Here is a 15,336-nt window from a genome sequence, read left to right as displayed (position 1 = left end):
GTATTTTCACCAAAAGCTAAGGGTGTACTTTTTTGACAGGATGGCTGTTGCTTCTGCCTCCACTCTCACCAACAGGGCATTACAGTTAGGTGATGCCTTTACTCTAGTTTGTTTAACAGAATTAAGGCAGTGGCGTTAATTTGCCTGAGAAGTGCATGATTTTCACAGTGCTGTTTAAAGGGGGAAAAAATCACTGTGTGCTGCTAAATACAGACATTAATTCTTGCAGATATTACTGCCCTATTTTTTTTAGGCATGAGGAGTCTTGATACACATGTAACTATCACACAAAGTGCAGATCCTGCTGCAGACTTCCTGCGTTTAAAGCACTGGAAAATGTTCTTAGAGAGGCTACTGCTTTGACCTTCCATAAAACAAAGGTGGAATCTCAGACTACAAACTCGCTTCTAGTGCAATTACTTTATCCTCTCCTCCCTAGTTACAGGGAAATATGAGTCTAAATGAAATACTTTCTATGTACAGTTCTGGCTTCAAACAAGGTTGAGTTTCTTTGTGTTCTGATTCAAGATCATTATATTATTCCTTGGATTTAGAGATGAAACTATTCAGCAACTTTCATCTACTTATTAAATTCCTCACTAATCAAGGAATTTGTTACAATTTTGTGCAGAAGTATTTCCTTATTCTTCGCTGCAAAGACAACAGTAAAATGCCCTACACATTCCAGATTAGTAGCACTGTTCTCTTCTGATACAGGCTATATTATAGTGCCAAAATAATACCTAATGCACTGCAGTGTTGTAATAGATGAATCTGGAAACTTGCATTTTACTTGTGGATAAGTTTATTTTACCATTTTTAAGTTACAATAAGTAAACAGTATATTAATGTAGTTGTTTCTACGTGCTCGCAGTTCAGATACGTACGTAGTTAGTTATTGCAATGTAGATTTGAAAACATTGTATTGTAAGTGGAGTGATGCTGAGCCACTTTATTAAAATCATATGACTTATCTTTAGTTACATTGTAAGATTTCCTTGTTTCACGCAATAATTAGTGGTGCTTTTTTTCATTAATTTAAAATGCAAAGACTTAAAGTGCACCAATGGAGAGGAACTGTCCAAAGACGCATCTGTTTAAAAAAATAGAAATAGCAAGAACTGGCAGTTTCCTGAGTGATTTTAATGAAAAATCTAGTTGGTATAAAAGCAAGGGAAGTCAGAACCTTACTAGCGGTAATTGGTAGATATTACTGTATTCAGGATCTATACACGTAGGTCTTTTATTTGCTTTCAAAAGTACAAGATCCCTTGAGTTTTAGATGACCTTGGTTTAATTCTTGTCATCTATGTTTTCCAGTTCAAAATAGTAGCCAACAAAATGCATGGAAAGACTTGCTCAATTTGGTCCACAGCCTGAGGTGAAACCTCACTGCTGTTTAAAAAGATGAGGTGGAAAAAAACTCTTCTTTAAATTGGTTTCACCATCTTCATTGACAAGTAGTTCTGTGGAAGTGAGAGGGGAAGAAACAAGAAGTGAAATGATGTATATGAAATAACTGTCGTTTTCAAAAAGAGATTTGAAGATTCTAGCTGCATCAGAATGCATTCAGGACATCCTAATTTCAGTTAAAATAAGCAAAAAATATTTCAGAGTAAAGTAGAATGTAATCCAGATGCAGGTTTTAATTGTGTAGGTTATCGACACTTTTAAAGCACTTATTTGCTTCAGCTCTAGCTTTAACATAATTATTTCTCATTAAAAGTCAGCTGCAACAGTTTATAGCTGTGAACTTTTATAATCCTTATGTCCCTGCTAGAATTGAGACAGAATCTCTTATCTGAGGTAAAGAGAGAGTATGCTGTTTGTGACTTATAAAAGCTAGCCTCACCTACAGCTGAACAACAGTAACACTTAAAGATTCTTACCGGCAGTGAATAGAGGAGTACTGCTACAAACAAGAGTATAATCAGCAGGATGATAAGGCCTATGAAGAGCCATTTAAACCTGCGCCACACAATAAATTTCATTGTCTTGCAGGGGTTTGTAAACCAAAGGAAGGAAGTGTCAGGTCGGCTGTATTTTGAAAAACAAACAAATATTAATTACACTTTAAATACTGAAAATACTTAACTGTGATAGTATAACATATTAAGAAATTCTGGGTTTAGAGCTAAAGAAAGGAGAGACTTTTTTTTAGTGTCAAATAGCGGCTTCACTCAAATACTGTGCCATTACACTGAAACCACCTTGCATTTTCTCCTTACGCTTGTGAAAGGAAACATAGATGGCTTTTAGAAGCAGTTCTTCAAAGGACAGATATAGTTCAGGTACAGTAGCTTGGTTGTAATGATTTTGTCAGGGACATCATCATAGCTAGAAATATGTTCTTCAAGCTAGTAAGAGACAAACATCTTACTTTGGTAGATCTAATTTGGGGTTCATGTTGGGTTCATCTCTTCCTTTACCAGCTGGTCTCTCCTCAGCTTCTTTTTCATTGACAACTTCCAATGTCATTTCAACTTTACCCTTCAGAAAACATATGACAAACATTGTATCTTATTGAAAGAGCAAGAAGAGTACTCGTTTGATGCCTAAACATAGTAGTCCTGGACAAGCTCATTTTGTGTGCATCTGGGGAGCAGTGGTGGTGTTCCATTTCCATCTGAAAACATACATACTTGTTTCTGTGCTATGATGGTGTCTGAGAATGATAAATAGAAAAAAAAAAAGCAACAACAAAATAGCACACGTTTTTGCTGATTTCTTAGTAGTTGCACTTTAAGCTATGCTTTGCTCTTTCCAGTTCACTAAAACAAAGAAAATTCTGCTTTCTTTTGAGCGCAACCCAATGACTGCATCTTGTCCTAATGACTAAACATCTTGGTTTTTTATTGCTGTTGCTGAGAGATGTTTTGGTTGGTTTTTTTTTGTTTTGTTTTGTTTTTTTTTTCCTTTGTTGTTGAGTTGCAGTATAAAGTTTTAATAGCAAAGCACTAGAAGGAAATGGTGCATATATAAAAAAGGCTTAATATTCTAGCAAATGATAAAATATATGAAGAATTTAAAAATGCATATTTGAGTACAAAGTCTAAACATATGTTTGAATATCTTTAATTATGAGAGTTCAAACATACCAGTGGTTAATTAGTATTTTTTCTCAGATATATCCTTTGCAATTAAAAGTAAGCTTATTTTTAAGTAATTTTGAAGAGAACTGAAGTAATAGCCATACCGCTAAAACGCGAGAGCCATCCTTTTCAACACAGCATGGCCACCACCCCTTCATGGATTTCTGTTCAAAGAGAGAGGCAGTCATGGGAGCCTTCTGAGAACTGTCTGCCTTGTATTCTGGAATCATGTCCATATTGCACTTCTCCGGAACTTTTGCTGGAATTATTGTTTTATGTAAATCAAGTTCCACAAACCCTAGGAGACGAACAGAATAAAACACAGAACTGCATCATGCAACCAACCAAAAGCAAAGTGGTTCAACCTTTCCAATATCCAAAGGTGTTCTAGAAAAGAAACTGATCAACATATGTCTTATGTTCTTGTTTGTTTAAGCATGTTGTGAGGCTGGCAAGTTTGATGCAGCAGGCTATGTTTGCAGTTATCTTTTTGGTGTTGAATGCATTAGTATTGAGAAAATGTACTTAGCAAGCTGCAGTATTAACACCCCTCCCCCCTTTTCTTTATTTTTTTTTTTTTTTAATGAAAGATAACTTGATCTTTAATGCTTTTCCCCTGTGTACTTAAAAAGAATATAACAAAGTATAGAAATACAATGCTTAAGTAATTTGTAGTAGTTAAATGTATTATTTGGCCAGCAGTAGCTGACTTTCAACATACAGCCCTTATATAATTCAAAATCATTTTGCTTTCTTACCAAGATAGTCATCCAGGGAGAATTTGTCATTATCCCATATCTGGATGATCAGTTTGGGTGGGATTCTGAATTCTGTCTTGTCAAGACTCCAAAAATGTTCCTAATATTTAAGAAACAAAGAGAAAAAAAAGAGGAAAAAGAGGAGCCTGCCATTTGTGGCCAAAATGTTGTTCCTGGCTAAAAGGAAGAATCTAATTTCATGTTTAAATTTAATGTTTGCAGTAGCAACTTGAAGAAACTGTGAGGAACTGAGCCAAGCTGCCTGTGTGTGTACAGCAAAAAAATAAATAAAAAAAAAAATCAGAGCTAGTTAAAACCTACACTTTAAGTACAGAAATCTTCAAAAATGCCTACCTTTTTGGAAACTAGGCAGAGTTGCTCTGCTGGGAGATAGTCAAAAGGAAAAACAAATCTCCAGTTGAAGTTTCCCTCACCATCCAGTGATCGGTAGTGAACGTCTGTTTTCTGCTTATTTTCCTCATTACCGGGCATCCATCTGGAAGTACAAATGGACAACTTTGGTGTCTGCAGTAGAGCCACACCAGTAGTTTGTACTACAGCCATGTTACTGAGTGGCTGCAAACAAGCCAGAGAAGCTGCTCACAGAGGCATAGAGACTTACCCACTCTTTTAACTTGATTCCAATTTGGTATTGTTAATACAAACACCGGAAACAAACTTTTGATCTGCTAAGACTATTTCTCTCTCTGTGATGAATTGATTTATGTTACTATTTATTTTAGGAGGAGTTGTTAGATAAATACTCTATAGTCTTTTGATTTGTGATGAATTTTTTACATTAAGACTGAGAAATGTAACGATTTCAGGATATGTAGCATCAAAGCTAACTCCCTACTTGTCTGTTACTTCTATCTCTAGGTTTGTTTTCTTTGTAAGGCTGCACTTCTGGGATCTTTTATAACACAGTAACTGGTCATGCTGTATTTTATAGTACTCCTGAGCTTAGCACTAATTCAGAGGGTACAGGGTACAGTGATTTGGCTGAATCGGATCGTTTTGTGAATTCATTTTTCTAGGCCAGGATTCCCTGAACAGCATTCATCTGCAAGTGATAGAGGATAGGGTGCTCCTACCCCTTCACGTAAATGTCACTCATTTCTTCCCCTGTGATGCTCTTTTCATCCAGAAGGACATCTTTGGTGTTCCAGACAATCACTCGTAAGACATACCTAAAAGAAAAGATGTTCAGAGAAAGAGAATTGAGTTAACTTTGTCAGGGCTGACAGATGGTGTGCATAATATACAGATACTTACTTTTTGGCTTTTCGGGGAGTGATGTTGAAGGGAGGGCCTGGAGGTCCTAAGCTTTTGGGGAAAACATCAACCCACATCTGGAGCTTTCCCTGCAGTGGCAGAGAAGATGAATGAAGGAGTGCTGAGTACATATTCGTCATGGCAACTCCCTGGAAATGCCTACTGTCTTGCTTAGTAGCACCTTCTAGCCACAGAGCAAACAAGCAGATGTTAAGATTGTCCGAACCTCCACAGGTTACTATTTTCTGTTCTCTCAGATGTTATTAAGTGCAGTGTCATTCCTGTCTGATTATTTGCAGCTGGTGGCCTTCCTGTTCTAGAGGAGCAGTCCCCTACACTAGACTTAAGTGAGGCAACCACTGCAGACTTTGTACTCTATTTGAGATATAGGCTCATTTATTTATTTAACTTCAACTTTTCTGATTGCTGTGGAAATGCAACATTTCTGTATTCAAGAAACTGAAGTAAAACCATTTCACAGTACCTGAGGGATGTTGGGCTGGAAGGTGCTATATAAGGTCCTCGTTTCCACATGCTCGGGTACCAAACCCTGGGTTCTGAGGATATGAAGGGCAAGCCGCTCTTCACCTGGACCAAGGTGCTGATGTAGTACCTTATTGGCTTCTGAAATAGAATAAAGGAATAGAACAGGGGCTACTAATGCAGAATTTGCATTTGAAACTTTAAAAAAAAAAAAAAAAAAAAAAAAAAGTAGACTTTAGCACAAAACTGTGCACATTAGAGTCAGTTTTTTTCTCTCCTTGTCTTTCATAAATAGAGGAGGAGTTTTATATTTGTACCAATGTGAATTTAAGAGAGAAATACAGAATAGGTGAACAAGCTCACCGACTTCCTCCAAAGTATAATCTCGTCCCCCGTAGGTAATCCTTCTACCATTTTCAGAGAAGACAGGAGGAGCGTAGCCTTTAAACCTGGCTATGTTTTGCAATAACTGGGTTGGTTTCAGCTGATCACGCCAGGTATTCACACCTGAACTTTTAGGAAAGCAACAAAACAGATCCTAAAATTATTCACCATTCCAGGGCATTGGCAAATTATGTAAAATGTATTTACAAGCTTTAAACCAATCCAGAAAGGGCAGAAAGGTCGCTCTTGGACCAGCTGACTGATTTTGACAATGACACAATTACCTTTTGAGACAGAGTGCATTTTTCTTTATGTATCAAAACAATGTTTTAACAATGCTTTCATATTAATGCCTATGAATAAGTCAGAAAATTGTGTTGTATGATCTCTGTACAGAGAACACACATTTTAGCACAGGAAAGGAATACTACACTGTTTAACATTGTTTTTTGCTAAGGCTCTTCTGAAGCTTTTGCAGCTTTACTTAAGATGATACAGTGAGCTTAACAACCAAGCAACAGAAGCCAGACTGTTTTTAAAATATATAATTGAGATGAAGAAAGTGCCAATTTGTTTTATTTGTTACAGAGTGAGGACTAGATCTACCAGCTACAACTTCTGAATAGGCAGTATGACTTACATGCAGTACTGCTGTGGGATGCCACAGTGAGATCCATAACGGGACAGAAATCTGTTCTCAAGATCGATTATGGTTTCACCTACTTTTTCATCACGAGTCAACGTGTCATAGTCATAGACTGAAATTTTCAGATCTTTTTCTTGAGGTAAGAAGCAGCTGAGTTCATACATTCTAAACATAAAAATGACCAGTTAACACTATTGCTCAAAAAGTTTATTTTTGAGACATGACCTTTATAAGATATTAAACAGACACTTTTGGTATTGATAATTCTAGCAGCAGTTACTACTGCTACACTGCTTGGAATTTATGCTCATTAATAACTATGTTTTGTAGTCTTACAGATACTGCAGCATTCCTTTTTGCACAATGTGTTGCTGACAGCGTGGCTTTGTTAGCTACAGTATAAAAAAATACTCTTGCTTAATCCATAGCTGTTGTATGATTAGAACTTATTGTTTTTTTAAATCACAGTACAAGCACAGCGGGAGCTTCTATAAATGTTTCAAATGTTTTCTCAAGAGTTATTTTCCATGTTTTTTTTTTTGTTGTTGTTGTTGTTTTGTTTTGTTTTTGGTTTTTTGCATTTCTTTATTCTGGCGTTAGACGGGGCAGTTTTTAGATGCACATTGTTTGTGTTTGCGTTGTTTATCTGTTACTGAATTTAGAATATTTATAGACAAGCCAAACACCTTTGCTCCCCATTGTTTTCAAAGTGAAATGCCTTTAGGAGCTTAAGTTGCAATTGTCCTTAAATAACTGTGAATACTACACTGGATCGTTATAATAACGGTTAATTGTACGACATTATCAGAAAGCATGAAAACATTCTAGAATGCAAAAGATTAAAAACACAAAGAAGTTTGTTACCTGCCAAAAATGGGGTTGAGAGTATTAGGCACATAATAATCTCTGTCTTCAATTACTTTTTTGCTTAGGGATATTTTTATATAAGGATCACACTATTCAAAATAAGAAGAAATATTGTTAAGAAATTATTATAAGATTAACTGTATTCAATCTCTAGTACAGCAGAGTTGCATCATGGACAATCCAAAGCCAACAAGTCTCACCAGCCCATTATTATCCTGGGGTTGAAGCTGCAAAGCTCTAACGATATAAATTCGCACAATACACTCCTGAGGCCCGCTGTCTGGTAGCTCACGGAACTGTCGGGGAGGAGCAGGAGTAGTGGGATCATCAGGTAATGCATAGATTTTAAAGGATCCCTAAAAAGTAATACAAAGAATCAGTCAAGATAAATGTAGAAAAGTCAGTCCTAGTTATTCTATGCATATACACAGTTTTACATAGAAATAGGAAAATCACAGCTTAATTCAACTTAAATGTAACTCAGAAGTCATTTAACTTGGGTAAAACCACAAAGGCAAAATTACATCGTGGGATGGTTCTGCTGCATACGGAAGAATGCATTAAGATCAGTTATTTCTTTTAAATTAACAGTGTAAGCCTATGTGCAGCTGTTCCTTCTATGAAAAATGAAAAGGACCATACCTAAGCAGTTAAGAGCACCTGTTGCCCCTACTAACACATGCCTTTGTATTTATCTGCTGAAATGCCTGCATTTAGACTTACATAAATGATAAGCATTTAAATGCTGGATGCAGTCTCTTGTACTTTGTTTTTTGCCCATTACCTGAAATTTACCTTAAACTCCCCAACAACTGACGGATCATCATTGTCCTCAGATTTGCCTCTGTACAGCTTAAACGTATCACAGAAATCTGTTAGGTTATTAAATTCGGGTACCTTTTCCAATTCACAGTCATACACCTTAAGGAAAGAAGAAAGGATAACAGCACAATTTAGAAATTGTTGTATGTATTGGCTCCAACAGCAAAGCATAGTGTATGTTGGATAGAATGTCCTGTGGAACTAAAGAATTTAGTGCTATTTTTATTTCTACATCTAAGTTGAAGCAATGGAATATTTGGAAAATGTCCTATCAGGCTTCATTTAGGCCTTGTTAAAAACAGTAAATAGCATTTCTCCACCTTATCTTCACTTTGTTTGTTAAGTGTATTTAGATAAGGTGTGAAAATGGTATGGTTTCAACCTGGAACAAAGGAATGCTAAATGATATTGCTCTCTGTCTGTTCATACATTCTTAGTCTGGATGCTTAGGAATACAGTGGCATTTGACTGAAGGTTAGGCTAAACTCTTAACACTTTTCTTAGTAAGTGTAGTTATGTGGTAAAGAAGCAGCAAAAATTTCTTAAATGTTCACCACAAGAATTATTAACAGACCTTCACATGAAATCACATACAGCTAAATTTTGAGGCTTTAAAAAATGAAGGGTACAGCTTTGACCAGGTTTGGGGCAAATATTCATTTCCTTTTTCTAGAGCAATACCTTCAATGTATCATATCCTTTTGTCACATACTGTCCACATTTCTCATGTTCTCCTATTGAAGCATAAAATTTGCTCCACCAATCAACAATTTCTTCCTCCTTTAAAAAAAAAAAAAAAAAAAAAAAGAAAGAAAAAGAAGAAAAAAAAAAGACATAAGACTTTATGGGATGCTAGGGCCTCTCATTCCATGCTGTGCAGCAGAAACAACAGTTAGCCATAGTAAAAGAAAATTTTCTGTAAAACTCATTAGTTTTTTGGATGTAAAGAGATTCCTCTAGTATTATACAGATCAATTAATTGAGGGGGTTTTGAATATCTAGGGGTTATTACATCTGTATTGAATATTTTTCCCCGAATTTCCCATTCTACAAGTTGATGGTATGTTTTATAACACACATTGTCAGAGATTACTATGATCATCTGCACTCTGAAAGTTTAGGGAGCAGTACTTGATATACTGACTCTCAATTGGAGATTTCAGTTATGAGAAAGCAATGTTTAGGTTTTGAAAAATAGTATACGTTACCTTTTCTGTAAGCTGCTCGTGAGGATCAATTCATTAAGAAAAACAGACCCAAAACAAAATAGAAACAGTTATGAGGATATGTTTTGTAGAATTTAATAGACTTAAGCTTATAGAGCTTTGCTTTCTTTTTTTTTTTTTAAATACAGTTTTGCATGTAAAGTAGCTAATATCCATAACTTACAACTTGTAAAGAATACTCTGACAGTATACATATAACTTTTTTGCTGCTGTCTGTACGACCTTGATGTTAAACTTGATTGAAACTATATAAGAAGTGAAAAACAAACTAACAAAAAAATCTCAAGCTGCACAAAGGACTATGAGACACTGCAGTGCTCTGCTTTGTTCTTCACATAACAAAGCAAAACCTTTAGCATTGCAGCATTCAACCCTGGCTTCTATTTCTTCATTTCAACAGCAGTTGGAGTATTCACTGCTTTTCCACTTGTACCTGCAGAGTTCACTGGATCTGATTTAAACACCTTTTCATCTGAAATAAGAGCACTTGCACAAGTGAATTTATTCCAGAGATTCTTTTTCCAAACAGATTTCACATATATAAAATTGAAGTGTTTGTTTGTTTGTTTGTTTTCACCTTTTGGATATTGACTTCTTTAAAAAAAAAAAAAAAACACAATTTGCTAAACCTTAGCAGCATTTTCCCTTTCTACTCCCATTATTTCATCTGTTTACAGGCTACAGAATTTCAGGATCCTGTAAAAATAAAAAAAGTGAATTGTAAAATGCAGTAACAATCAGTGTGCCTGTATGTGCCTATAGATTTATCTGTGCAGTAACAATCTGCTCAATCCAAAATGCTTCACCTGCCAAGTAACAGATACTGCAAACAAGATCAGATGTTCCATTCAGAGCAAGCTTCATGCATTCCATTTGGAAGCCAGAATTATCTAGCATAATTTGTTCACGCTCATGTTGTGTACATTATGGCTTAATTTAAAGGCATTTTGGTGCAAAGCAAAAGAAATATGCAAAGCATTTTATGAGTACGAGCCAAATGCATCAATAGGTCGGGATGTCATTCTGATATATCATATTCTTTTAACTCTATTTCTATTCTGAAAATAATTATCCTGCAGGGATTTTCAGGTCTGCTATGTTTGAGCAATCTTGTGTAACTGTTAAAAAGAAAAAAATAAGCCCCATAAATTTGAATAATATTCTCCAATTCTGCTTGAAAGGTGATTCAAGTTGGTTATTCTTAGAAACCATATTACTAATTTGCAGAATTTATAGGCAAAAATGTAGGAATTGAATAAATCTCCACATTTAATGCACTTCTTGGCTTTGTGAAGAAATGGTCACGGAAAAAGAGTAAAACCAAATCTTTGAGCCTTTTAAAATTATCAAAACAAACAGTGAGTCCCTCTGGACTTGGATACTGCTGCTAAAAAGTGGTAAGCAGGATGTGCTCATAAAATGCCAGGAAAACAGGCTAAAACACCAAGTGATAAATTAGAGATTTTGGAGTGAAATATTCATGTGGTAAAGACCATTTAATAGTTACTGCTTTGTTGTTGTTGTTTGTTTTTAAATCTATTAATTGATTTCACTATCAATTCTTATGTGAAAAGTATCTTCACACTGAACTATTAGCTTTTGAATATCTTAAAATTATGGGAAAAAGAGATGATGGATCCTTACCAAAAGTTAGGGTTAGAAATTTATTTACTGCACATTTATTTCACTGTCTGGAAAGCAGACTTTTGACTGAATTTATACACTAATAGTGTGGTTAAATCATTCTTGTTAATTTTGGTGCTTTTAGTACAAAGATTCTAAATGATAACTAATGATTTAGTAATACTTATATGCTATAGCAATAATTAATACAGACTTAGTGGGATATTTATAAGTCTCCAAAGACAGTTACCTTAATATCTGTAACCAATCTTACTAGACTTACTTATAAGAATCATTTCCTCCAAGATCTCGATATGGAATTATTGCTAAGAGAAGCTCAGCCATAAGACCACATCCCATTAACATTCTGCTACCATTCTGGTCATCTCCATGCAATATTTCCATATATACATACATGCACTGTGGTTGGAGAAGCCATTTTGCTGAGTGCTGTTGACATACTGCTTAAACACTGGAAATTGGAATGTAATTGATGAAATTTCTGCCTTTTGTGTCCTTAGGATATTGTCTGCATACCACTTATGCCTTCCACAGACGTATTTGTTACTTCAGCCTGAATTGCTTTGAAAATTATTCCTTCTCTCATACGGATGCTATAACTGTATACAGGTTTGTACTATGTTTTGTTTGGGTGATGTCAAACTCCAAAAGAAATTATGTTTTGACAGATCTAACATTATCTAATACTTCCTACCATAAACAAAATCAGCTAAAACTACTCACACCAGTTTTGCCAGTGGGTTCAGATTCTTTTGTTTTTTAAACTTTTTTTTCTTAATTTTTACTTCCTCTAGAAATGTTACCTGTACCATCTAGAAAACATTTCTATTAGAACACAAGGCCTAATTCAGATTAAAAAAAATAGACGTTTCTCTACTGTTACAAATTAATTATTCAGGATGCTTAACTTATATGAAGGAAATAAGTATAAGAAAATGTTATATGAGACAACTCAGTTACAAAACTTCATTACATTAAAACGCTGAAGAAGAAATAAAAGAAGAATAATACAGTCAGTGACATTAAAATAGCAAATAGTTGACATTTAGAAGTATTTACTTTGGGACCTCTGTAACAATGAACAAATAGGAATGTTTGAAAAATCAAAGTTATAGATTAAAAGCCTACAAAATTAACAAACTTGAGGGCATCATTGAACCCATTTGTGTCAAGAAAGCTCTATCAGCAAATTGTGAAAATATCTCCTAGGTTAAGTTCTAAAACTACCAATATTTTTTCCTTGATAAGATATTGTTTGCAATTTGCCTTCTCTCAGGTTCCAAGCCAGGAATAAAATTCTGCAAGCTCAATTATTTTTACCTGTAAAGTAAGACTGTACAGTAGGAGTCCTGAAAGAATCAGAGCAGTAGTGTGGGGAGAGTCGCAAGGCACAAGGGAACAGGAAAGAAAAGAGGTGTTAGCATAGATAAAAGTCATTTCAAGTGGTTATCAGTTTTGGATGACTATATGCTGAGAGGCAACGCTGTGACTGTGGGGGAAAAAAATGAACAGCGGGAGGTCTGTGCTACAAAAGTTTTGATTCTGTCATCACCAAAGCATATATACCAAATATACCATCTTTATATGCTTTATCTGAAACTGCTCTGTGAGATCAGGCTGCTCTAAACTTTACCGGTAGATGACTGGGTAATATTGTATTACACTATCATGTTCTTTCCATTGAATGAATAAATGGATTCCTATGTTAGTGGGAAACCTTGACCTTGCATTAAAAGATACAGTTTGATGTTTACTATATGAAAACAGTGGATAAAATAATTAACGTATTTCCTTTGCTTTCCTCTATCAAAGGAAGTTTGGCCTATCTGACTTTCCAGACAGTTCCATGTGTTACTGACAGTGTTGCTGTTTAAATAATCAGAAATCACAGCTCTGAAGAAGTCAAGCATCAAATTTCAAACGTTACCTGAGATGCCAGCAGTGGCTGCGTGTCCTCCATTTCTATCACTGTATCCCGGCGAGGTGCAGCAGACAGTAGACTAACTGTAAGCCAAAGATTTTAATAAGATAATACAAACAGTTACAGAAGATTTAAATTAATTCATTGACTGAAAGCTTGATCCTCCAGAGAAAGCAGTTCATCACACCATGTTTTGCTAAGGATAGATATACATCACGTTTCTGTGCAGTATACACAAATATTTCTCAAAAATAGGATTAAGAAAAAATTGGAAAAAAATACATGTGAAGATGTCAGCTTTGCAGTCAGAGCATTTTTGCTGCAATACTGTGTTGTTTCTTTAGTAATGAGAACAGTGGTAATATGTAGGTAGTTAAATTTCAAGCTAATGCTAAAGAGGACCTTGATGTAGCATTCGCATTCTGACTTTCATTTGCACTCTTAATACTCCACAGAATATTGCACTATTTAATTTTTTTATTACCTGAAAAACTATCTCTGATTAAGTATGCAACACAAGAAGGCTGTTCATCAGTACAGTATGCACAGTAAACGTCAAAAGTTGATTATTTTAGCATCTCACAGGAAAGCATAACTTGTCTTTTTCCTGCTTTTTACCTTTCAGTTGCGGAGCAATGTCTTCTTTAGTAGCGTAGGGGTCACAGCGAAAGCTTTCCAGTAAATCAATAGTACACTGTCCCACAATGGGCTTCCGTCCAAATGGTCTGTGGTCTATCACTTTAATAACAAGAGATGGAGCATACAACTCTTCTTTTGGCAAAAGCTAAAAAGCAAAATGTTAGAGTTTGATTATAATGCAGGCAGAAGGAAAATGAATAATAAAAATGTTCCCCCTAAATTAGAGCTGTTACTTGATTCATGAATATATGGTGAATTAAATTTCTGACCATGTTAAATGATTCAATAAAAGTCATGAAGAATACTTTTAATTGCCTCAAATCTTCAATATTCTTGAACCTTACGAAGCCCCCATCCTAGCAATAGGAAAGTAGTCACACTTCTACATGTAAATTGATCTTTTCTCAAATACGTACACCTATACACTGCACTTGAGCATATCAGACCATACACTTTTTCAACATATGTTAGACACAATTACCTGATCTTTACTAGAATTTTCCTGCTCACTAACTTGTTTATGTTAATTCAAAAAAGGATGTGTATGTTTTTCTTTCCATTCTGACATAACAAATCTGCTTAAAAAGTATGCTGTAACTCATTTTACTACTGATATTGGGTATTTATAGTGTTTTTTTTAGCAACATACGACTTTCATGAAGAGAACAGAAGATGGAAAATTTGGAGTCTTTTTGAGGTTTTTGATCACCACAGATTCCACCATTTCACCCCCACATTCCACAATGAGACTCGGTGATGTAACAGGTGCCAGCTGGTAGTTCTTCATGTTCCTCAACCCCCAAGCCAGAATCTGTAAAATAAAATCCAATATAAGCAAAAGACAAAGACAGAGGATCAATATTTTTAGTATGATACTCGAAAAGTAGGAAAAAAAGAAAGTCTTTTCAATTAAAAAAATTTTAAAAACACAAAAATTTGGCAAAACATTTCAAGGTGGTTGTACTATGAATGATAAAGGAAAAAAATGAAACCCAAACATGCTTATTAAAAATATTATCCCAGATATTTCTCAGTATTTTTTTTTCCTTAAATAAAGAAACTTGTTAGTTGGAATATGAGATTGCTGTATTTGTTTTCAGTTAGTTTAAAACTAAACAGTACCTCAACAGCAGTGAGTTGGACTACTGGTCGGATTCCTTGAGGTACCATGTAAAGCTTTGGTGCTCTTTGTGATGGAAGAATTGGAAGGTTGAAGCCACTCTGTCAAGACACACACAGAGACACATAAGTACTGGTTTCTCTTCGCTTCCTTAAATGAAAAACTTTGCAAGTATTAAAATAATTCTTCACAATATGACTTTCTATGAAAGAATATATATGATAGGACACACATATACATATGCACACTCACAATATAATACATACCTTGTCCCTTAAAATAAGTTCTGCAGCAAAAAGAATGTCTCCACTAGCTTTGCCATTATTTATTACAGGATACCAGAGCAGTTTTGGTGTGATGTCTTCTTCTGGGATTAACTTGACCATGGGGGAACAAACACTTCTTCCAAGGAATTCATCTTTACCCTGTAATCAAAAATGAAAATCATAGCCATTAATG

The 15,336-nt window shown here is 35.1% G+C and overlaps 1 protein-coding gene across 1 annotated transcript in view; it reads right to left on the bottom strand.

The window, feature by feature from the left end:
• Positions 1–791: 791 nt before the first annotated feature.
• Positions 792–15,336, bottom strand: part of MYOF (myoferlin) — a 61,283-nt gene continuing 46,738 nt past the window's right edge. Inside the window, exons 34-54 of the mRNA XM_072340308.1 lie at positions 15,144–15,302; positions 14,880–14,978; positions 14,407–14,568; positions 13,737–13,902; positions 13,125–13,201; positions 9,536–9,547; positions 9,009–9,107; positions 8,301–8,426; positions 7,706–7,861; positions 7,503–7,594; positions 6,633–6,803; positions 5,972–6,120; positions 5,610–5,749; positions 5,126–5,214; positions 4,945–5,040; positions 4,205–4,346; positions 3,851–3,950; positions 3,197–3,390; positions 2,381–2,490; positions 1,890–2,037; positions 792–1,466 (exon numbers count right to left, since the gene is read on the bottom strand). Coding sequence (XP_072196409.1) covers positions 1,431–1,466; positions 1,890–2,037; positions 2,381–2,490; positions 3,197–3,390; positions 3,851–3,950; positions 4,205–4,346; positions 4,945–5,040; positions 5,126–5,214; positions 5,610–5,749; positions 5,972–6,120; positions 6,633–6,803; positions 7,503–7,594; positions 7,706–7,861; positions 8,301–8,426; positions 9,009–9,107; positions 9,536–9,547; positions 13,125–13,201; positions 13,737–13,902; positions 14,407–14,568; positions 14,880–14,978; positions 15,144–15,302 — 2,523 coding nt within the window. The 3' untranslated portion in view covers positions 792–1,430. The remainder of the gene's footprint in view (positions 1,467–1,889; positions 2,038–2,380; positions 2,491–3,196; positions 3,391–3,850; positions 3,951–4,204; positions 4,347–4,944; positions 5,041–5,125; positions 5,215–5,609; positions 5,750–5,971; positions 6,121–6,632; positions 6,804–7,502; positions 7,595–7,705; positions 7,862–8,300; positions 8,427–9,008; positions 9,108–9,535; positions 9,548–13,124; positions 13,202–13,736; positions 13,903–14,406; positions 14,569–14,879; positions 14,979–15,143; positions 15,303–15,336) is intronic.

This window comes from Excalfactoria chinensis, chromosome 6 (genome assembly GCF_039878825.1).
Source record: "Excalfactoria chinensis isolate bCotChi1 chromosome 6, bCotChi1.hap2, whole genome shotgun sequence".
Taxonomy (NCBI): Eukaryota; Metazoa; Chordata; class Aves; order Galliformes; family Phasianidae; genus Excalfactoria; species Excalfactoria chinensis.
Note: the sequence above shows the minus strand (reverse complement) of the source record. Positions and strands in the feature narration are given on the sequence as shown.